At 42.5% G+C, this 24240-nt stretch overlaps 1 protein-coding gene across 5 annotated transcripts in view; it reads left to right on the top strand.

The window, feature by feature from the left end:
- BCL11A (BCL11 transcription factor A) overlaps positions 1–24240 on the top strand; it is a 229438-nt gene that overhangs the window by 143173 nt on the left and 62025 nt on the right. For 4 of the 5 annotated variants that reach the window (XM_068232413.1, XM_068232415.1, XM_068232412.1 and 1 more), the window contains one exon: positions 20384–20545. The exons of the other annotated variant lie outside the window; for it this stretch is intronic. In XM_068232413.1, the coding sequence (XP_068088514.1) occupies positions 20384–20545 (162 nt within the window). The remainder of the gene's footprint in view (positions 1–20383; positions 20546–24240) is intronic. 5 annotated transcript variants of the gene reach the window in all.

Genomic DNA, 24240 nt, shown 5'->3' on the forward strand with positions numbered 1-24240 from the left:
TTACTCCGACTCCAATTTCGACTCCACGCACCTGGAACTTTACTCGATCCGATTCATCAGGATGCTTATTTTGTGATAGAAAATTGCCTCCAAAGGTGGGAAAAATGGAACAAAATTGACCCTATTGTATGGGCAAAAAATCGATTCATGTTAGATCATTTATTTGGAATCGATTCTAAGAATCAATAGATCAATCGATCGTCCTATAATCGACCAGTGTATGGTCAGCATTAGTTATCTCCTCTGTGGTTTCTGGCCGTGTAATCTGCAAGATTTTTAAGAATGTCTCACAGCTTTTAGCTCTGTAATACAGAGGTCCAGTCACTGATCAGGCTTAAAGAGAACCTAAACTGAAAAGGATATGGATTTTTCCTTTTAAAATAATACCAGTTGCCTGACTTTCCTGCTGTACCATCCTAACACTGCAGGGTGGCCTCCTGAGCGCATCCCAGTGGCTGCAGCTCTTGAGCGCTTTAAGTCCAACAGGAGAAAAGCGCTATATAAATGTTCGGATTATTATACTACTTTCAGCCACAGCCCCTGAACAAGCATGCAGATCAGGTCCTCTGACTGAAGTCAGACTGGATTAGCTGCATGCTTGTTTCAGGTCTGTGATTCAGCAACTACTCCATCCAAAGAGATCAGCAGGACTGCCAGGCAACTGGTATTGTTTAAAAGGAAACCTCCATATCCCTCTCAGTTCAGGTTCCCTTTAAGGTGACAGTACACTTTTATAGATGGCCATCAGATGGATCTCTGGCAGATGGAACCTGATCTGAGAGGGATGGCCACCTATACTGGGAGAGGAGAGGTGGAGCAGCCCTCTATGTGAGGGAGGAGAGAATATAGAAAACCACTTGTCACCATATAGAAACCCATCTCTTTCCATGTAATGTACTCTCTGAAGGAGCTGCCACAAAACATGGAAGCCCAGCTTTCAGAGACCGATAAGCTACCAGGCTTAGTTTATACACACTATACTGGCTTTCCATGCTTTCTAATTTAGAGCTGTTATTTAAAAGAGCTGTGAGCCTGAGATAGGTGGGAGTGAGGGGAGACTTCTGCACCCATAGCTCTGCCCAAGATGTCAGTCAAGGCAGGACGGGAAGACGCAAAATCAAACAAGTTTTGTTAGCCCCGCCTTCTCATGCAAAAGTACCTTGGTGGTTTTGTGCCCATGCTGGGGCTGCCAGAACATGGTGGGATGGGATAATGTATTGTAGAATAGCCCCTTAGGTATGGCCCAAGAGCCAGCCACAGTACCTCATGACGCAGGACCCTCCAAAGCTACCACGGTGCTTCCTTATTGCTGAATACAGAAATCAGCTGCTGTTGCTGCATCAGATGAGGAGATTGGGAACAGTCGGAGTTTGTATCATTCTAGCTTTTCTAAATTGGAATGCATAGTTTAGATCTGCTTTTAGTCACTTCAGCAGTGGAGATCGTCATAAATCATAAGTGAACCTTCTAAACTGGCCTTTGTTTAGTAAAATGTGTCTTCTGTTCGTAACCCTCACCTGAGTCTCAATATATCATAGCAAAAGTTGCTGAAAGGTTAGTAAATTAGCCGTTGTACAACTGCAGTGCATGCGTGCTTCCAAGGTCACAGTTTCTAAAGATGGAATTCAGGTTTTGCTGTTAAAAGTAAATGACACTGTTTAGTTGGAGTGAAACTGAAAGTTTCACCATAAAGTACTCCATACGTGCTTCAGGTGTCATTGGGACTGCTGTATCGAGGCAGGGGTCAAAACAAATGGATTCTAGGTGGAGCAGTTGTATGGAGCAATCAGTCATGACCCTTGCTTCATTCAACAGCAGAATTCTGATTGGTCATTCTGGATTTCTTTACACTCCACGTCATACAGCCCAGCTGCAGCCAAAACGTTTTCCCTTTTTCTTAGATAGAGTGGGAAAGCACTTCTGCCTTGTAGAATTTTTAAAGAATGGATACAGAGGCAGTTGAATGCTGCATAAAATACGTTTCAAGCCCCCAATTCTGAAATGCGGTAATTATAACATTCACCTTTATCTGTGTGCTTGTTTTTTTTTTTTAAGTAAAAGATAAACTTTTCATTAGAGTACATCGTTTGTACAAGCTCCCTCACACCCATTGGTGGGCAGTGAGCTAGTTGGAGTTTCTTATTTTTACACACTTACCGGTATTTAAAAAGCAATTTAAAACCTGGAAAAAGGGTGTGCAGCTATATTTTATTGTTTTAGATTTTTTGACACGTTTATTAATTTGCTTTAGTGATATAATCCTGATATTTTTTCGAATGTGCTTTTAGAGAAAACATTAAATGTTTTGTAAGTTCCTCTCCCCCTAAAGTGGCTCACACTCTAATGTCCTGACTGGCCCATAAGGCCAGTTTTGAATAGAAGCCAGTCAACCAACAGTGTTTTTATATGATGGTAGAAAACCCATGTAGGCTGATAGAGAGGGGTAAAACTCCATATAGCCAATGTTCCTGGTGGGCTAATACCCAAGATGATAGAGCTACAGGGCAAGAGTGATAGCCACTGCCTCAACCACGGCCAGCTTGGCAGTCTTGCTTTCTTATTTTCATTTCAATTGCTCTTTCTAAAGAAATAATGAATTTTCATGTCATAAACCTCCTACAAGACATATATATGTATGAGGACTCAAAAACCTTGACATCCGATTTTTTTTCTTTAGCTCTTTATACCTTTTCTAATGATCTCCTGGAAAAGTGGGCAGCTTGTAAGAGCAAATCCTTTCAACTTTCTATGTGGCCGTCGGTATGGTGCAGTGAAGTCCCACCCGGAGCCGCACAGGTCATGCTGAAAGTGACAATAAGAACCTTAAAAAAAGACCTCACAGACGCGCCAAGGATGAAAAGAGCTTCTAAGCTACTTAAAGTTCAGAATAGAAAACCACGGTTTTCTTTTTCTTTCCCATTGAACTTGATAAAAGACGTTTAGAAGTTTAATATTATCTATCGAGGGTGTCATTGTTGTAAAAAGTTGAGGTCCTACACAAAATGTAGCTCGTCACCAGTTGTTACATAACCCTACAGCTGTATTCCTTGAAAATGTGTGTTATAGATGGTTTTTCTCACAGCAGCCAGCAACCCTTCTTGTTTGTGTAAATGTCAGATTTTATGTAGCTATTGACTGTACTGCTGGGCCTACGTGTCTCACCGCTGGCCTGGGGCGTTGTGCTGTGTAATGAAGCCTTTCTTCCAGCCCTTCATGTCATCCAATCTTATTCTGCATTCTGTACAGAAAACCTGCGTTTGCCCCATATTCTTACTTTTATATATATATATATAACTTTTTAGGTAGATCGCACAAGGGCAGTCGGTACGCAGTAGTCTTGCATCACAACAAGCAAGAACATAGGTAGAACAGAAATTATTTTTACACAGGTGCATCTCTTCTTTGAGTTCAACAAAACAGGACTTTTTCCCCCTAAAATTACAGTAGTGCCCCGGTTATCCGTAGCTCATCGAACCAGCAGACCCAACCAACCAGCAGACTCAACCAACCAGCACAAATCACTGGCAGTACTCACAGCAGTGAGGCCCACTTCTTAGTCCATTTGTGCGTTCTTCTGTGCTTAAACAGGAACTGTCGCGAAAATCTTAAAATTTAAAACGCATACAAATAAGAAGTACATTTCTTCCAGAGTAAAATGAGCCATAAATTACTTTTCTCCCATATTGCTGTCACTTACAGTAGGTAGTAGAAATCTGACATTACCGACAGGTTTTGGGCTAGTCCATCTCTCCATAGTGGATTCTCAACATCGCCTTTATTCTTTATAAAGACATTCCCTGAAAAATATTTATACACAGATGCTGGCCAGTCTCCTTGCTCACTGCACACTATTTTGGCAGTTGGACGGAGCAACTGCCATTCACTAAGTGCTTTTAAAAATAAAGAACCCCCCCCCATGAGAAGATGGGCTAGTCCAAAACCTGTCGGTAATGTCAGATTTCTACTATCTACTGTAAGTGACAGCAACATAAGAGAAAAGTAATTTATGGCTCATTTTACTCAGGAAGAAATGTACTTCTTATTTGTATGTGTTTTAAATTTTAAGATTTTCGCGACAGTTCCTCTTTAACCCTCCTGGCGGTTTGCAAAAAAATCGCCAGGGGGCAGCAAATCTTTTTTTTTAAATTTTTTTTTTTTTTTTTCATGTAGCGAGACAAAGTCTCGCTACATGATAGCCGCTGCTCAGCGGCATCCCCCCAGCCCCTCCGATCGCCGCCGGCGATCGGAGATCCGGAGATCCCGTTCAAAGAACGGGATCTCCTGGAGGGCTTCCCCCGTCGCCATGGCGACGGGCGGGATGACGTCACCGACGTCATCGACGTCGTGACGTCAGAGGGGACTCCGATCTGCCCCATAGCGCTGCCTGGCACTGATTGGCCAGGCAGCGCACGGGGTCTGGGGGGGGGGGGCGGCCGCGGCGAGAGGAATTGCGGCGGATCGGCGGGTAGCGGCGGCGATCGGGCACTGCACGCAGCTAGCAAAGTGCTAGCTGCGTGCAGCAAAAAAAAAATTATGCAAATCGGCCCAGCGGGGCCTGAGCGGTGCCTTCCGGCGGCATAGCCCGAACTCAGTTCGGGCTTACCGCCAGGAAGGTTAAAGAGTGGGTTCCATAGCTCCCCCAAGGTTAATATACTTTCAATTACTGTATTTTATTTAATAAATATTTTATGGTATGTAAGGATTGTATTAGCTGGGCCTATTTTCAACTTTGAGTCTCAAGCAACCAGAAAGCACACCGGCATTAGTAGATCCCCGTCCGTGCCGAATAACTGAGACTCCACCGTAATTAAGTCCAAACACCTTTTTTGTAACCCAAATATAGTGGACATCATGTGCCAGTACTCAGGTCTTAACCATTTATGAATCAAACCTTAAATTCATACTCTGGAGGACAATACGATTTTCAGGCTTGAGACAAAGCACAATGTTCGGAGGAATCACTTTCCTGCTTCTTTTGAGTGGTGGAGTTGATCCATAATAGTGACGGGACTGGCCAAGAGACAAGAGTGGTAGCAGTACCAACAGGGAAACAAGCATAATGGTGGGATTGATGGGAGCAGGGGGTGGGCAGGAGTAGACCCCTCAGTTTATATTTAAGTCAATATGGTAATTAACATAAATGTGCATTCCACGGTGGGCCCAGAGAGGTGAATGAAAACGTATTCACTAACATATTATCTAAAGCCGGACGTATGAGCTTACATTCGTGTTCTTCTGGCCTGCTTACTCAGAAGCTGTGTAAGTAGTTGGAATGGATAACTTTGCATGTATGAAACCTTTGTACCTGGAGACATTTGTAAGTAGGACGCTGTCTGTAATGTGATGGGAACAGGAAATTTGTTGGGGAGAAAAGATAAGAAGCAAAAAAAAAGACTGGAAAGAAGCACCATTGGGCCCCAGTGTTCCTTGGGTTAGAATTATCTTCCAGTAGATTACCAATCATGAAATCTTATGGCGTGCTCAAATGCCCGAAAGGTTGAAATCTGGCTTTGTGTATAAGAACTGATAGTCTAATGAATTCCAGCCTGACCATACTGAAAGATGTCCCATTTTGGAAACTGTAAGCTGGCTGTACTGAAAAGGCCATTGTTTGCTAAGCTAAGTCCATCTTCAGATTCTTTAAGGACATTTCATGACCATAAGAATCCTGTGATGTGGTACAATTCAGAGATTTGTTAACTCGCTGGACGCAGGCCATATTCTGCTAACAGCATTTATTGTACTGTGTATACTGTGTACAATACTTATTAAAAGCCTAAAGATCACATGTTTACCCCAAAATTGTCGCTGCTGCAGTATGCCAGCCGTTACCTCGTGTCCTAACGCAGGAAAGCCAGGCAGTGTTGGCACGTGGACAGCCATGTTATCTCTGTTTTTCTTTTAAAGGGAGGTGCTTGTCTAATGAACACATATTACACAACCGTCTGTCTCACCCAGCCAGCAAAGCAGCCATTCAGCAAATGGGATTGTCTTAGTTCTCTGTTTCATAAACAAATCGTGATACTTTTATCTCTTCCTTTTTCTTCTTTTTATTGACTGTACAGCAGGATATACAGCATTGAATTTCTGGAAACAGATCTGTCAATTCTTACCTAAACCTATAAGAATGTGATTAGTAACACGTGTGTACACACCACCAGACACGATGGTGCAAAGTATGGTGGCCCTTCCTGTACATTTCTGAAGCCATTAACCCCTCCTGTCCCTTAAGTGCAACCAATAACTCCTCCTGGCCACCATGTGCTGCAATGTTTTACTCTGCTTCCTGGAGCCTAGTATTTCCCCCCTGCCCCTTTCCTTGCTAATTGTTGTGGCCAGGACTTTCAGACCTGTGCTTTCCTCAAAGTGTCACTTTGCACTGGGTAAATTGCTGCAAATGGGAATGTTACTATTAGTACACACATGCAGCATGTTCTGTTCTGGGGAGCGGGAAGGTTTTATGACAATCACAAATGATATTCTCCAGTCAGGTGTGTGTAGGTAGTTTTAAGGTGACTCATAACGTGGGTACATGTGCATGATTATATGAACAACGTTTTGGTACTCCCGGTGATATCTTTGAAGCAGAACTGAAATTAAAAAAGTGTTTGACTTACCTGGGGCTTCTGCCAGCCCCTTGCTGCCTTCCTGTCCCACGCCGGTCCTCCAGGATTCTCCGTTCTCCCGCTGCCAGCGACTTTCGGTACTGTCGCAAACCAAGCGTATCTTTCCCGCCTGCAATAGTGTCTGGCGCTAATAGTGCCAAAAGTAGCTGGCGGCGGGAAGATCGTGGAGGACCGGCGTGGGACAGGAAGGCAGCAAGGGGCTGTCAGAAGCCCCAGGTAAGTGAAATTCTTCGTTTTTTTTTATTTCAGTTCCGCTTTAAGATCCCTGACAACTCCGGCGCAAATGTTCCCATGGGTAGGAAGATGGATTGGGGAACCTCGTTCGTCGTGAGGTGTCGCTGTGAGGTTCCCCGATCCATCTTCAGGTGAGTATTCAGCATTAGTCTCTACAGATCACTGATGACTAGGATCACATGGAGCAAATATTATTAATCACGCAAAATCTTTGCATTGTGTATCGTTCAGTCATTTTTTTTCTTTGTATCATTTTTATCATGATCATTCGGGCGATTCGCTGGTGAAATTCCAGCTTACCTGATTACTATAGCGCTAGATCTCCCTCTCCCTTGTGCTTCAGTGTTACATCTTGGGGTACCTCTGTTGTAAAGGCAGATTACGGTATTTGTTACTGAGATCAGCATTGCATATACAGCACATGTTGTGCCATATAATAATAATAATCCGAACATTTGTATAGCTCTTTTCTCCTGTTGGACTCAAAGCGCTCAAGAGCTGCAGCTACTGGGACGTGCTCAGGAGGCCACCCTGCAGTGTTAAGGAGTCTTGCCTTGAACTCCCTACTGAATAGGTACTTGACCTAGCCAGGATTTGAACACTGGTCTCCCATGTCAAAGGCAGAGCCCTTAACCAGTACACTATCCAGCCACATATTGATGTATACATTTTGTGGACTCAGCAGAATCTATGCTATAATTCCATGCAGGGAGAATATGGTACGCTTGAAAAATCATAAATGACCCTCGTTTATGTAAAATGATGTAAAGGAAAGGTATTTGTGCCCAGCCAATAAATTCCTTTCTGACTCATTTTTTATGAATGGTCCAGACATCGTCCCTCTGCTCTAGTTTTTCTTACATCAGGCCCATCTTTTGGCACCGCATACAACATAGTTCGCTACACTATGGAACGGTACAGTATACAATATGCTAAACAGCTGAATATAGCCCTGTATTGTGCATGTAACAAAATAGGAAGGCAGGCAGTAGAATGGTACACTATGCTTCACATCATAATGCTGCATAGTATTTTACAGTCTAGCCTCTTGTTACAACATGACAGTTTTACCCCTGTGGCTACATTAAACTTTCATTATCACTGCAATCATTTATTTCGAATAGTTTTACATTTATTGCTCTCTCGCTGTTGTATCAGGCAGTGGAGTCTGAATGCTGATATGTCGCTCATTAGATTGATCCAGATGAGCTGCCTCTTAGCAGAGACCTGTCAGGACAGAAATGTAGCACCTGCCAGTTTTCGGACTTGTTTTAAAGGGGAGGTGGCGGCAGGACCTGTTGTGTTGATTTTTGAATAGCTGCTTTACCAATCCCTGATGAGGAGCAGGCAAACAGGTCAGGAGGTGTCCTAACACGCTTATTGGCTGCATGACTAAAAACACACTGAGGCGGATAGAAGAATAGCAACCTTGGAGATTGTACCTTTCCAGATAAGTGATGGTCCAGTTTAAAGGACAACTATAGTGAGAAGAATATGAAAGCTGCCATATTTATTTTGTTTTAAACGATACCAGTTGCCTGGCAGCCCTATCTATTTGGCTGCTGTAGTGTCTGACTCCAGAAAAAAGCATGCAGCTAATCTTGTCTGATCTGACAATAATGTCAGAAACAACTGATATGCATATGCTTGTTCTGAGTCTATGTGTAAAAGTATTAGAGGCAGAAGATCAGCAGGACTGCCAGGCAACTGGTATTGCTTAAAAGGAAATAAATATGGCAGCCTCCATATACCTCTCACTTCAGTTGTCCTTTAAAGCATATGGAGGCCGCCAGTTGCCTGACAGCCCTGCTGATTTTTCTGGTTAGTATTGTCTGAATCACACATCTGGAACAAGCATGCAGCTAATTTTGTCAGATTTTTGTCAGAAACCCCTGTTCTACATGCTTGTATTAGATGCAGAGCATCAGAGCGTCAGGCAACTGGTACTGTTTAAAAGGAAATGCATATGGCAGCCTCCATATCACTCACATCTCGGTTCCTTTTAAAGGGACCCTGTATGGGTTCAAGCATATGAAATATCCTGAAAGAGGAGTGTTTACTAAAGGTTCCCATACATTAGATTAGACTATGTATAGGCTGGTGCACACCAAGAGCGGTTCTGAGTGGTTTTAAAACCGCTTGTCTAATGTATTGCAATGGGATGGAGCACACCAGAGCGATTTGTTTTTTCCCAAAACGCAAATGCGGGTTCTTCAGCATTTTTGCTGATTTCCGAGGCGATTCAGCCTCAAGTATAGGAAAGTGGAAAATCGCTCTGAAAAGCGCTAGATCAGAGCTATTTTCCAAGCGTTTTTGTTACAGAAGCTGTTCTGTTACAGCTCTACTGCAACAAAATATAAAAAAATGCTACACCAAAATGCTCCAAAAAGCGTTAGGAATGCTTAGAAAATCGCTAGGCACATGCCTAGAATCGCTTTGAAAAACCGCTTCAAAAAGCGTTAAGTGTTTGCGGTTCCGCTAGTGGTTTTTGGTGTGCACTGGCCCCATGGGCAGATCAGCCAAGAGACACATCTCTCTCTGATTGAATCTGATCGGAGAGAAATCTGTTGGCTGCCCATACACCGCAGGCCAATTCTATTTCTTGCTGAATTTGGTCCGGAATCAGCCTTGTGATGTCGCATTCGCCTCCTCCACAGGCCCGCCGATGTCCCCCCTAATGTTCAGTGGGCCCCTGGTACCCAGTGCAGTATACATTACCTGTCTGCCACTGCCTCTGGGCACCATCCTTCATCCATATGTGCTCCACGTGGTTGCCGGAGTAACGTTAGTGTGTGTGTGTGATGTCACCCAAGTGGCGGCAACCATGTTGAATGCATGTATGGACGGAAAAGGGTGCCTGGAGCCAGCGGCGGACGTGGACAGGTAATGTATAGTTACTTAGACACTTGTGTGCCTGTCACTTTAAGCATGTAAAAGACAGCATTGCGGTAAAAAGACCACTTTTCCATTAGAAAAAAGAAACTTTGCATCCTGTACATATAAATGCTAACATGGCCTCATCATTAAATCTGTAGCTTGTTGGTAGCACAAAATTGTTCTCCGTTTCCAGTGTCCGTAGCGGGGAGTTTAGAACGCCCGAGGCTGACTCTTTGCAGCAAGCAGCTAGTTCTTGGAATTACTATGATCTGCATTAATTATCCCCAGTGTGACTGTGTATATCTGTCTGGAATCATCTTTATAACATCAAGATAAAGGGCGTGGAATGGCAATGAGGGAAGCACAGCTGAAGTCGTTTATTCTGTACTTGTGCCAGCGCTGCAGACTACTGACTTATAAAGCTGTACAATTATAGAAAATTAAACACTGCCACGGAGCTGGCTTCTCAGCGCTGTGAAGGAGAAGTTGGTTGAGGCAGAGGTTTTCTGTGCAGTATTACCCGACGGTCCAGACAGCGTCTGTTTTGATGACAAGCGGGCCTAAATAAATGCAAGGCTGACTTTCCCACAATGCCACAGTAAACTGCAGACCTATAATTCCCCACAATACCAGTTGCCTCGCAGTCCTGCTGATCTCTCTAAAATCAGTATCAGGCTAGGTGCACACTTAGCCGAAACGCTAGCGTTGCGGAAATGCTACCTTTTTGCCGCTAATGGAAGTCTATGGGCCGCAGTAAAAAATGCATATGCGTTTTCAAACATGCGTTTTAAAAAATATGTTTTGTTGCATAATATTCAAAAAAACATAAACGTACGTAATGAAAGTCAATGGAAACGCAATGGTATGCGTTTTTCATGCATTTTTATATGCGTTTTTTTTGTTTGTGCTACATTTGTTTGTGATGTATTTCTTCTTCCTATTGTCTTCCTAGTTGTTTACATAAAATGCAGTTGTAAAGCGCATACAAAACACATATGCGAAACGCAAACGCATTAAAACGCATGCAAAATGCTTGAAAAACGCATCGGCGGTAAAAATACGCAAACGCACAAAAACTGCACGTGACTTAAAACGCAACCTTTCACGTTATGCTATGTGTGCTCCCAGCCTCAGTGTTTGAATCACACACCTGAAACAAGTAGGCAGCTAATCCAGTGTTGTTTGAAGGGGAATAAAAAGAAATAAATATGTCAGCCTCTATATTCCTGTCACATCAGGTTCCCTTTATTTGAGGGAAACCAAGCGATTCCTAAAATCATCTGTTTGGCATCAGAATTGTAAAATAATTAAAGCTATGTCCTACGACTGCCTGAAAGGCATTAGGAATAGTCAGCAGCTTTTTCCTTATATCTGTTACTTTTTTTTTTTAATTAAAACTACATGTTATGGTTGCTACAGTCTCCCATGCTGTGATGGGTTTAGCCTAGAACTGTTCCACAGACGAAAGAACATTAGTTCATGCTAAAATTATACATCGGCCAGAGAAATTCACTTTCTATTCCTAAATTGCTGTGTTTCTGTTTATTTATTTGCTCTGTGATACCTAGTTTATCATGAGAGAGAGAGAGAATGTTTGTAGCCCCTTTCAAGTACCTTAAATAACAGACTGAAATGCATCATAATCAGGTATGGCGTCGGCCTAGTCGTTCTACCACAATCTTCCATGATAAATTATAGTTAAACTAGGCCACGGCGAGGCCTGACTGAGAATTCCTCATCTGCGCAGTATGATGTTGTTTTGCAGAAACTGCACACATATGGTAAAACAACCATTACTCCTAAAATCAATCCATTTTTACGCAGAATTAATAGCTTATTGATATTTTTAATCTTCAAAATTAACAATGGCTCTGGGCTGCTGCCGGCGGAGCGTGTTTCCTTATTAGCTACTGCATCTATCACATGCTTCTCTTGGAGTGCTTTATAAATCCTACTTTTATTTCTCTGAACTAATGCAGTTATTTGTGGAAAATCCTCAAGTAAAAAAAAACTCCATTGGCTTACGCAAGATTTTATTTAGACAGCTTGTTGTAAACTGGAGGTCACTCAAACCAGTTATCTTTGTCTTGAACCCATTCAGTTGTTGTTAGTTGCAGTTCTGTATGTTTCAGTTTTGTACATGTGTACATTGTGTACAAAACCAAAATGGTATTGTAGGCTCCTCCCCCTCGTGTACAGAATTAACAGTCCTAGAGTCAAGGATGGGGTGGAGCAAACCTGATGTGTTTGTTTTCAAATACATCAAATTTATTGTTTCACAAATAATTTTCTTGTTCCATACAACTTGAAAGGCAGCGTGCAGCTCCATATGCAAAGTGTAAAGATTGCCTGACACGTGTTTCACTGCCAGAAGCCCCTTCTTCAGAGGCAGCATATGACATGCAGTCATACAGGTACATGCAGTCAATTCAAGAAGGGACCACGTCTTGTGTATCTGGCTGCAACAATTATGAAAACTGTAATTGCATAAACCCCTAATAACCACTTAATGACAAGCAGACTTATAAAAACGCCCTGCTAGAGCCTCTTAACGGCTCCAGGACGTTTTTATAAGTCAAACAGTGCTGCTGCCACTGTGCATGTGCGCGCGTGCACGCTCCCGCGCGTCCACTTATATTTCCGTGCATGTGTATTCCCGTGCACGTGAGATTAGTGGGGGAAAAAACACCATAAAAAATACACCTTTATTTCCAAATAATATATTGACACCATACTTTGTACTAGGGACATAATTAAAATCTTGTGATAACCAGGACAAATAGGCAGATAAAATGTGTGGGTTTTATGTACAGTAGCAGCGTTTATATTAAAACTATAGGAGATGAAATTGGAGAAATAATGTATTTTTTCATTTTTTGCTTGTTTTTCCCTTGAAAATGCACAGAAAATAAAGTAATTACTGAAAACAAATATCAAATCCAAAAAGCCCAATTTGTGGTGAAAAAAACAAGATATAGATCATTTCATTGTGATTAGTAGTGATTAAGCTATTGGCAAATGAAAGGGTGAGCACTGAAAAGTGAAAATCGCTGTTGTCCGTTAGGGTAAAAACCGCTTTGGGGTGAAGTGGTTAAACTTTACTAGCAATGAAATCAGGTAGGGCCAACTAGGGCTTTAATTCTTTAACTAGCACTGGCACTAATGTACCTTATCCTAACACATCTCAATCCTTAGACTAGCCCTGAAAGCAACCCTAACACAAACCTTAACCATCAGGCTAATCCTCCTCATGTTCTTAAATCAACATGCCCAACCAAGCAACTACCACATGTATAATTATCATTGTTCTTCATCTATATTACCTTGAAATTTTCTGCAGCACTTTGGTCTCTTCATATCACTTATGGCCCATTGGCCAATTCATGTCACTAACGGTTCCTTAGTAGGGGTTACAATGCCCCTAATGCAGTCTTTGGCCGATTTGGGAGAATCAAGTTTCTATGACAAAAACATATTGGTTAAATGAAGTACCAGTCCTATATATCCTTCAGATATGAGGCTGTGCATGGCCTGATTTGGGACCCTAAGAATCAAATCCACCTTATATGGTCAGAGTTGGTGCTATATAAAAATGGCCTTTATTTTAGGCTCTGCTCCCACTTGAGCAGAGAACGGAAATTTTTTGTCCATTGTCCGCTCATTGCTAGACAGACAGTGAACGTCTCCTATTTTATAAATACACTTGTCAATCTGCAATGGATCCGCGGGATCTTTTACAGTAAGCGGACTTCTGTGCAGTCGGCTATAATCCACGGGCAGGCGGATGGGTTCCCCCACATAGCCTATGGGGGAGTGCATCCGCAACGTGCTACAGCTGGACCACGACAGACCATCCGCTCCCGCTGGCCGCATGTGGTCCGACACAAGTCGGAACACAATCTTTAGGACAGCTATGCTTATCTTTCCTTATATTTTTTGCTATTTTCCTTACAAGTTTCTTTCATTTCTGCTTGGTAGCACTGGCCGAGGTGACTGTGTGGCCGCAAGCATCTGTTCATAAATGGTGTACGTGCCGGTGTGGGACGAGGGGGCAGCAGGCTATGGAACAGCTGAATGCCCTGATGCACTCTGGTCACAATGGGGCTGGCCTACAGTGACTGGCTCTTTTCTTACACTGTTTGCTTAGTCTGGGCGCAGCAATAAAAAAAAACCCAGCCACCTGTATGGCGTGTTGATAGAAAGATAAGAAGAGGTAGGGAGTGTGTGATCTCGCTCTGCTCAGTAGGACAGAAAGTTGCACATCAGTTGATGTAGATAAAATGTTTGTCCAGCTGAAACCAATCCCACCCAGCTATAAGCACGATGAGTGATTCCCAGAGGTGACAGCTGCTCTCATACATCTCACCTGCATGTCCCAACAGGGCTCTCTGCGCTCACCGCTTGTTATTACTGCTGAGAAAGCCACAAAACAAGCTGGAAAGGAGAACTTTGAACTGACTCCTTCTTTCTTTTCTTTGCCTTGCTTGTTTTGAATACTCCCGTAAAGTCTGCCTAGTCTATCTATGGTCTGGAGCACAACATTACCCTAAACAGACAGAGAAGATCCTTTGTTTACTAAGGTTCACAGAACAGGACATGTGTTAGCCTGCATCAGTTTATGCAGGAGAACTTCTTGCTTGACTACCATTCCAAAGCAGATAAGATGTGAACTCACAAGTGTGTCTGTGTGTGTGTGTGTGTGTGTATGCAGTAATGGGTTTAACTCTTTGTAGCTGGGCCCTGAAGCAAAGTCATTGAAGGACCTGCCACTGCAGCCTGCCATGTCACCAAGAGTGGAGACACAGACCGCTAAAGAATCTATATTAGCAATGTAGGAAAGCATTAAACCTCTGCCAGGTTTTTAGAACCTTTTGTGTCCCACTAGAATGACCCTCCCTCACTTTATCAAATCACAGTAGGAAGTGTCTGCTGCACCATAACTGTGTTCTGTTAACTCCTGTAGCGTATTCTTGGAAGAGGCATGGTCCTTGCTGTCAGTCTACTCAGTGGTAGGTAGTTGCATTGACTTTCACGCCCTCTTGCAAAGGATTCTGGGAGCTGAGGTGGGCAAGCTGTGTATCATGATCCCTGAACTATTGGCCTGTGCTAGGGTTTTAACCAAGATGAGGGCTGTGTCCATACAGCCATATTCTCTGACACTGCAGACAGCAGCCTTGTAGTGAGTTCAGAGGGGCAGTCACATGACCCCTAAACACCTCTTCAGGCACGCCTATAATTTGTGATATGTATCATTGGAGGTTCACTGCCTCATCCGCTAACCCCTCAGCATCCTCTCCTAGTATCTCCACCCCACTACCCTCTAGAGTCTAGATTGTAAATTCGCAAGGGCAGGGACCACCTCCTAATGTTTCTTATTCTGCAGTGTTATCATATGAACATATACCATTAGTGGTCTCAAGCCACACATGAATTGTGTATGTATTTGTACTTCTATTACTGGATGTCCTGATTGTACCAAGATTTGAACTTCTCATGTATCTGTGTTCCCCACTATGTGTTGAGTACAATGTACAGCACTACTGAAGATGTTGGCACTATGTAAATAAAAAATAATAATTTGACTATAAAACAATCAGTTATAAAAACAAATCACCTATGAAAGGTCGTCCTAATAAAGCACCACTTCTGTATACAGGACTATTGCTTTATTAGGATGACCTTTCCTTTGTGCTTCTAGAAGCAATTATTCACCCTCCGCACACCCATGGTTGGTGCAGTGCAGATTATTTGTGTCTCATTCTGATCACAGTAGTTTGGTGCTGCCCTAAGTCTATTCCCAAAGCAGAACTTTTCCTATGGAATCGGGTGAAAGTTTAATTTCGCAGCACTACGGTAGCAACTGTCAACTCTGGATTGAGAAGGCCAACACTTCTTCTAATGCTGGAAACAGTACTACCAGAAATTGACGAGATACCACAGTGCTGACAAAATAAGGCATACATGTAGCTGCTAGTAGAATATCGGTAAAATGACCGGTAAATGATGAAAATATTCTACTTCTTAATTACAATAGTAAAATTCTGTAACCTTTACCGATTATGACCTAATCGAACCTTACTCTTAGCCAGAACCCTCGTCTACCAATGGCTAACGCTTAGCCTTCCTTCAACCCCCCCCTCCCCCCGCGGGGGGCCGCGGTCAATGGCTATAAATGGTAAATAGTGGCTACAAGTGGTAGGGAGCGGCTACAAAACTTGGCCGCCCAAATTGCCGTTTATAGCCGCTAATCACAGCTTTTAACATTGCCTCCTATGGCAGCACCTTTATTAACCTGCTTTGAAAATGCGGTTTTATTCTTCTGACCTACAGAAGATCACTGCTGTGAAAAATTAGACTTGGAAAGTATTGCTGAACCAGTCAGCACTACCCCGGCACTTTTTTGTTTTTAGGTTGATATTGACTTTCAGTAAATTTTCTTCTAATAATAGCAGCCACAGTTAGATTACATAATAGAGGTTAGTCAAGGCAAAGAAAAGCTAAATACTGTGTAGCATTCCAGTTGTAAGGCTGGCGGCTGGCCCTTTGTAATCGTATCCTAAAGAGAGGCATAGAAGAGAGGCCGTGGAGACCTTTCACATCTTCCATGTTTCATATCTTGCCTGAGATCCCACTATAGCCACTTCTGGAACGCTGCTGGTTTTCTTTTAGGAAATAACAGCAACGTTGTGGTTCCCCAGCTGTTATAGAACTACAAGTCCCAGCAGGCCACACTGAGACTTCTGGTACCACAGCAATCTTTTCGTTGATCAGAGGGGCGTGCTTACCTCTGTGACGCCTGATGCTTACACAACCTGGCCTTTATTAGATTTTGTCAAGATAATAAATTATTTATTTGGAAAAGTCACACTTTTGTTTTTCTGGCCCCTTTTCACATAGTTAAACCTATATAGGTGCGGCAGCTGAAATAATAGCCTGGGGGCACCGCATGGACCAGGGAGCTTACAGTCCGTGCTTCTCTTCAGGATGTACGTTTACAACTGTGATTGAACGCTTATGCCATTTTTTTTTTTAGTCTACGGGTTTTTACAGATAACTTCCAGTGTATGTAGAACATGTTGTAACAGGAAACAGTCTTTGCTATGAACATGTCAACGGAGCATTAAAAGAAATATGTATGTTTAAATTATGCCTAGTGAGCTCAGCATTCACGGGTAATAGGCAAGCAAGAACAAATGAACTGTTTGCAGTGGTGTCTTGATATTTGAGATTTAGCAGCCTGCCCTGCGATGTAGAATTAGAATGCACTGGAGGGCAACCGCACTTGTGAGGTAGCAGGCTGAGGAGAGATTAATAATTCCCGCCCACAAAGCATACACAATGTAAGGTGATGCTCTGATATACTGGCCAACTTTAGGTTAGGAATTTCTCATGTCAACCTGATCTCTTGGTGTTCCTGTTAAAGAACACCCGAGGCGAAAATAATGGAATAAATGATTGTATCTATCTTCATTCTCCTAAAAATGACTTTTTAAGATCTTCCACAGTTTTATTTTATGTTTAAATGTACTTTTTAAGTTTTAACTGTCTTATTGTTTTTGCTCAATGACACATTCATTGAAGTATGCCAGAGCTAAAATGTATGAACTATTGACCCTTTTTATCTCTTTCCTGCTCTCAGAAGCCATTTTCTGCTGTTTTATAGTTGGAATTTCTTATCAGTGAGGGTCACACTGTAGTCACTTCCTGTCTGAGTCAGGATTGAGTCAGCCACTTGCATACCGATATTTTACTCTTTCAGGCAGAGAAAGGAAAAAAACAACACAGCCTAGTTGTTTGTGTGCTTGGCACTGTACATACACATGTCTATCTCATCGTGTCACATGTCACCTCGGGTATCCTTTAAATCCCAGATGTTTAATCGGAGCAGACACGGGATTCATTTGCAAAACAGACGACAATTCAGATTCTTCTGGACTCATACGAGCTCCAAATGCAGAGTTCAAAGGTTGCCTGACATTTTTCACGGCTAAAAGCCGCTTCCTCAGAGGAATAAGCAATTGATTCCAGAAGGTTACATCCCCTCATGAATCTGTGATGCGAAAAATATGACCCTCCACGCCGAGTGCGTCCTTCCTCACTCCCGAAGTGTGGCCCCTCCTGCTGAAGCTCGGGGGTGAAGAGAGATGCACTCCGCGCAGAGGGTCATATTATTGGCATCACAGATTCATGAGTGGTTGCCCCTTTTGGAATCTGGAATTAATTTGTATGTACTATTACCTATGCCTCTGAAGAGGAAGACGAATCGTGAAACATTTTTTGTTTATCCCCACTGCATGCTACTTTGTCTGTACCCTGCTAAGGAATACAGGTGTGTTTTTTAAGAAGGCTCATCCATTGCAAGATCAAAAATTATATCCTGAAATTGCACAGAATGATGTGTAAATGTTCTCTCTGCTGGTGCTTTACGAGCATTTTCCTTCTTCTTTTTATACTTTTTGGACTTAGAGGAGTTATCTCCAGACTCATATCTGAGTTTATACCCTTGCCTATGCAAATTCTTTTTACTTCTCATCCCCTTCATCTGATATATCCTTTATCCCTTGACATGAAATTGAAGCCCTAGTCCAGTTTTTTCAATGCTAGTAAACGGAGTAGGTGGCTTTGTCATTTTACACAGTTTTCATATTTGATATAGCCATTCTTGAATAATATCTTTTGGAAAGCCAGTCATGTGGCCCAGAGATCCTTCCGGTAGGGACGGTGCTGGCAGTAGAGTGGGAGTTGCCCAGCTCCTCCCCAGCTGAGAAATTATTATTTTTGCCAGCCACTGCAGCTTTAGCAGATTCTTATCCTCATGAGGCTGCTGAGCTGTAGTGCTTCACACAAAGAGGTAACCTCTTACCAACCTAGAAAGAAGGTATGTGAGGTCCTGTGCTCATAGGGACACACTTTCTTGTGCCCCTTTCCTGTTTGACTCATGTGGGTGATGATTAGATAGGGAAGGAACCTGGACAGTTTTATCTCCAGTAAAATTGCACTGTTGCATGAAATGGAACTACAGGATGCCGCCAGACTGGACATTTTAATACATTTGTTGTGAAAAGTACTGTTGTTACATTTGCATTAAAAAATGGGAGGCCTGGTACAGAGGTATTCAGTGCCCAATTGATTGGTCACCAGGATTGCCTACTTTCCTTCGTCACAGTCCACTGTAGGAACCTAATACAGATCAGGGCTTCATCTCCGAAGATCAGTATATACTGGGGCTGGCTCTATTTTTAGAATTTTAGTTTCGATCATATGGATCCAAGATTGTAAATGTGCTCCAGTCTGATGAATACATCTGGAAGGTGTAATACATTATAAAGAAAAGCCTGAATGGCAATCACTGAATTAAACTGGGAGATGCTGTTTTTATTTAGGAAGTGTTTGGCCACGTGATTTCAGCATCTCCAACAGAGGAAACACTTTAAACATCCTTCCAAATTACAGTCAGACAGTTTATGTCTGCAGATATTTTTTTGCTGTTATGAATCAGCTAATTGTGCAAGCCCTCAGCCTGAAAGCTGGCATCCGAAAATAAATCTACACTGTGCTGGGGAATTCACATAGGACTTACCCACTGGAATATTTATAGCTTATCTTTTGTCTCCTTCTTCGCCAGTAAAAAAAAGCATAGAATAAAGCCAGATGGGCTCACCAACAAGCTGTCTGCAGGTACAAAAATGATTCCTGTGTAGTATCTGCCCTCTGTCCCAGGGGCGCGGCCAATGGGCTGCAACCTATAGAGGCACCTCAGGGCAAGTGCAAAGTTTGGTAGTAACCCATAGAAATCAGTCTAAAGCCTCATCTACACTGTACAATTTTACATCAGATAGATGGATTTTTAGATAGATCTAATAAGAAATTGCATTGTGTGTAGATGTCCAAATTGTTTCAGATCAATTTTGTGATGGATTTTGCTTTGATAAGTACCCAAAATCTATTGCAAAATCTAATGCAATCCGATTGGACCAGTTGGAAATGATCTAATAGATCTGTCTAATAGATCCGATCTGACGGAAAATTGTACCGTGTAGATGAGGATTTCGTTTTTTTGTTAGAGTAGATGGAACAGAGAGAAATGGTTTCTGATTTGCTGCGGACCTGAACTCAGAACGTCCTCTCTGCTCTAAAAGATTCACTTTAAAAGATACGCACAGTATAATAACCTTTAAACAAAAACAAAAAAAAAATTATTTGTTACAGCTGATACAAATCCTATAATAAATCTCCACTGTTTTTACTTCCTGATTTATGGAAGCAGACATATTAACATCTTGTGCTTTTAAATGAGCTTATCTGCCATCTCTGCCATAGGCAGTCATGTGACACGGGGGAGATCAAATTACAACTTGTGATTAGACACAAACAAATTTTTAAATAAATAGGCTAAATTCTACTGTCTTGTGCAAAAGTTCAGGTCCATTTTAATACAGTGAGCATACATTTAGGCAGATTTACTAAAATGTAACGCGGTCGTCAGTGCGAGTTAATTCTAACGAGTGCACGCTATGCACGGTTCTCTCCGCTTAGTCTGCACTTTTAAGTTACCCCCAATCCTTTGGGTTTGTAGCGCCACCACTCTACTTCACTAGCGCAGCTGCTAACTACGTTGACCCACAGTTTCTGCCTGTCATCAACAGTGGCGCCAGCATACCAGACCAAGATGGAGGAACAGAGAATAAACGGTGGTGGGGTACAAGCGTGTCCGAATCTCTGGGGCCATGACGATCTTTCTCACTTGGCGGAGGAAGAAGAATCTCTGCTGGGCTTTCCGCTGGGTTGCAGTGGTGTTGGGCTTCCAGGTGAGATCACTGGAGGTGGTTTTGCCCAGAGGTCGGTCACAGGGTACTCTAGCCACCTCAGTGCCGTCAATTGTTGCAATGCCATATGTCAGATCAGGAAATATCCATGTACACATTCTCAAACAGGCTTATCACTGTTTAGAAGCACACCTGTACTATTTTAGTTCAGTTTATTGGCATGCTATGGTAGAGGATAGCTCTGACCCCAGATAAGTGCGCAAGCATATTTAATATTTAACAGTCGGTCTTCTCATTCCACTTGTTATTCATGGGCAATAAAAAGTATGTGGCCGTCATAAAAGTGCATGTAATAGTCCAAACTATATCTTTCCTATATCAGTGCTAATAACCGACTTCACAACGGCTAACATAATCTTCAAAGGCTTAAATAGCCCTATTGTGCCAAAACAGCCCACAACTTGTTGTGGACATCTGCTCCGAGCAACCTGGTCACTTTTACAGCTACTTCAGCAATGTATTACATACGGTATCTTGTTGGACTTTAGATGCAGCCTACAAGACATTTTTAGAGATCATAGAGAGATCCCAGTCATTCCTGCTGCTCTGTGATCCATCTTGGTAGCTGTGATTCCATATTTTACCTGCAGTGCCACTTGCTGGTCAAATTTAGTATTAAAAAATGACCATTTATAAATGCAGTGGTTGTTCAAAAGAAACCGTTTTTAGTATACAGGTTTGATCGCATGTAGCGCCAAATGCATCGATTGGCAACTCAAATTGGTGGTGGTGGTGGGGGGGGGGTCGATCAGTTATTGAACCTTTGTCTACTATTGTTATTGTTAATTGAGTGGCAGTGCAAGTCCATCAGAAAGAAATTGTGTGCCAATGCGTTACCCAATGCATGGCCACCTCTAGAGATATTTTTCATCCAGAACTCCCAAAGGTCCCCTTTTGCAGGGACAGTCCTTCATTTGGAAACCTTGCCCTCTTTCTTTCTTTCTTTCTCATTTTTCCCCCTTTTTAGGACCAATGTAAAGATTTATATAAACATATGTACTCTTCTACTGAAAAATCTATTTAATTGATTCTGAACTTTATTTTATTCTTTTAAATTGGTATATTTCTTATTTTCAAATATTTATATGAAGAAAAAGTATGGATGAATTATAAAATTACATATTTTTCTTATGAATTCTTTATGGTATGCGTGACTAGGGGTGTAGTGAGGCGTACGTATTGAATCGCTGCCGGTTAGTTGGGCGCAGGGTGAGACGAATGACAACTCACCCTGCTGTTACAATTCCTTGTGGCGTTAAATACTATTCCCCCTTTGAGTCCTCGCAAATAGGGGGAGGGGATACATTATTCGGAGTCCGGCTATTGCCTTCCCCCGAATTACACGTACATGGTGCGGACTATAGTATTGCAGCTATAACAGCGCCCATATCAGGCACTGTGTGGCCACGTGCATGCGCCAAATTGGCCTGCTTTGTGTAGTGGGGGAATGACTAGGTGTGTGACAGGGGCGTGTCTTGTGTGCCCCTCTCTGTTCTCTCAAAATGTTGAGAGGTTTGGCTATGCCAACGGTTGCTAGGCATGTCTAACTACCTCTGTAATGCTGTCCCCATTGCTGTGAGTCGTGTACATTTATGCAGTTGTTCTCACTACATAATAAATTACTGCACATTATTGTTGATTAATCATTTGATTTTCTAATTTCCCTGGATCATCAGATCAGTCACGGGATGAGTGTAAGCTCTCTATAGGCCTGTTTTTATTCTTGCACTTCTTTGCAATTGCGATGTTTTACTTACGCAAACCGCGGCTATTTGTTTTCCTCACCGAACAAGTGCATTTGTGTTTGCATAATTGTGTTTGAGTTCAAGACTATAGTAATATCATTATCCTCTCCATTCAGCTAAAAAGGGGCCTGATATACGATAGCTGCTTTTGATAAGTGTCTCTACAAATATTTATACAGCACAGATAACTGGTTCAGTCACAGTATTGCAACACAAACTGCTGTCAGCCTTCCAAGTTTTTTTTTCCCCCTCTTTAAAAACATCACCTAATTTCCCTTGATATCAGCAGTGATAACACTGACTGATCAAACAGTGCAAAGACACAGCAGCAGTGTCTGAGATCCAATCATTAGTAGGCTGCTTGCTACCTTCTTTTCCTGTTGAAACACACACTGACCATATGCAGAATGACTGTTCCAGTTCTGTGAAGCTGGAAGGCTCTAAAGCGCCACCTTCAGTCAACCTGTGTTCTTACAAGTTTTCTATAACTTTTTTTTTTTTTACAGAAATCAAGTTATGTCTTTTTTGTTTTTGTATTTTTAGCTAAAACTCCCTACAATCAAGAAAATTCATACACAATATATTTACCTAAAACGAATTGCTAGTTTTAATTACTCATTTATGAGTTAGCATTGGCAACCCTTGAAGATCATATTTCGGACTTACTTCCTTGTTTATCAGGAGAAGACAGACACAGTATGTGCTGTACAGTCAAAGAAAAATGACTGCCAAGATCCTCGAAGAGTCAATACAACTAAATCTGGCAATACATTAATCACTTATTACACCTAACAGCCACAACATTAAAACACTGATGGAAATGTAATAATGTCAGTTCTCTCACTAAAGTAGCACCTGTCAAGGGGTGGGATTTATTAGGCTGCAAGCAAGCAGTGAGCTCCTGAAAGTCATGCTTTGGGAATAGGAAAAATGGGCAAGTGTAAGGTTTTCAGCGACAAAGGTCGAATTGTGAAGGCCAGATAACTGGGTCAGATCAGTTCCAGAATGGGAGACCTTGTGGGATGTTTCAGTTACTAAGAAAGAAGGACAAGCAGTAAACAGGTTTCAGTCATAAGGTGTGAACACACCTTTGATGGATGTCGCCCATCAGGGATTGGGACCCGATTCCCTTGGGTGACATCGGTGGGCTGGACAGATGTGCTGTGTTGCTATGCGGGGAGGCGGAGAGACATTGGAGGGGCACATGCCTGGCATCACATGGCGGGCGGGGAGCGATGTTAACAATGGGATCAGCTGTCCCTGGGGGTGAGTTGATCTGTTGGCAGATGGTTTGCCGGTTGAGGGTCGCGAGCCTGTGCACACACGACTGATTATCGGCAGGGGCGTTTGTTATCGGCCGCCTTAGCCAACTTTAGTCAGCAGGTGTACGAGCCTAAAGGCACACAAAGCTCCTTGATGTCAATTGGAAGTGAAGGTTAGCCCGCCTGGCCCAGTCCCACAGAAGAGTAAACTACCTGGAAATGCAGACAAGAACAGGACAGGACCTCCTGAGAGGGCTTTAGTAGTAATCAGACGGTGGAGGGAGATCAGTTGGGCTGCAGATAATGCAACTTACTGATTCACTTTAGGCTGACTTGCTGTAAGTTCCTCTGTTATACTACAGATCCTTTCCCGGGACTCTGGGAGTCTTCAGAAACCTCTGCCCTCTTCTGAGCTCTGCTCTGCCTATGCTTGCTTTGTACTGTAGTTGGCAAGAGTGTGTGGGGCAGATATCCATGTCGGGAAATCAAGGCCTCTGTTGGCCATGATTCCTGGCTGTATGCCATTTTATTTAATGAAGCTGCATTTCTATTGGTGTTTAATTTCTGTGGGCCAGTTTCTGGAGCCATCCATGCAACTTAATTATACATTTTTATATTGAATCTTTCTGTTCTTGGCTATAACTGAACATATATTAATATTACTATTTAT

This window comes from Hyperolius riggenbachi, chromosome 4 (genome assembly GCF_040937935.1).
Source record: "Hyperolius riggenbachi isolate aHypRig1 chromosome 4, aHypRig1.pri, whole genome shotgun sequence".
Lineage (NCBI taxonomy): Eukaryota > Metazoa > Chordata > Amphibia > Anura > Hyperoliidae > Hyperolius > Hyperolius riggenbachi.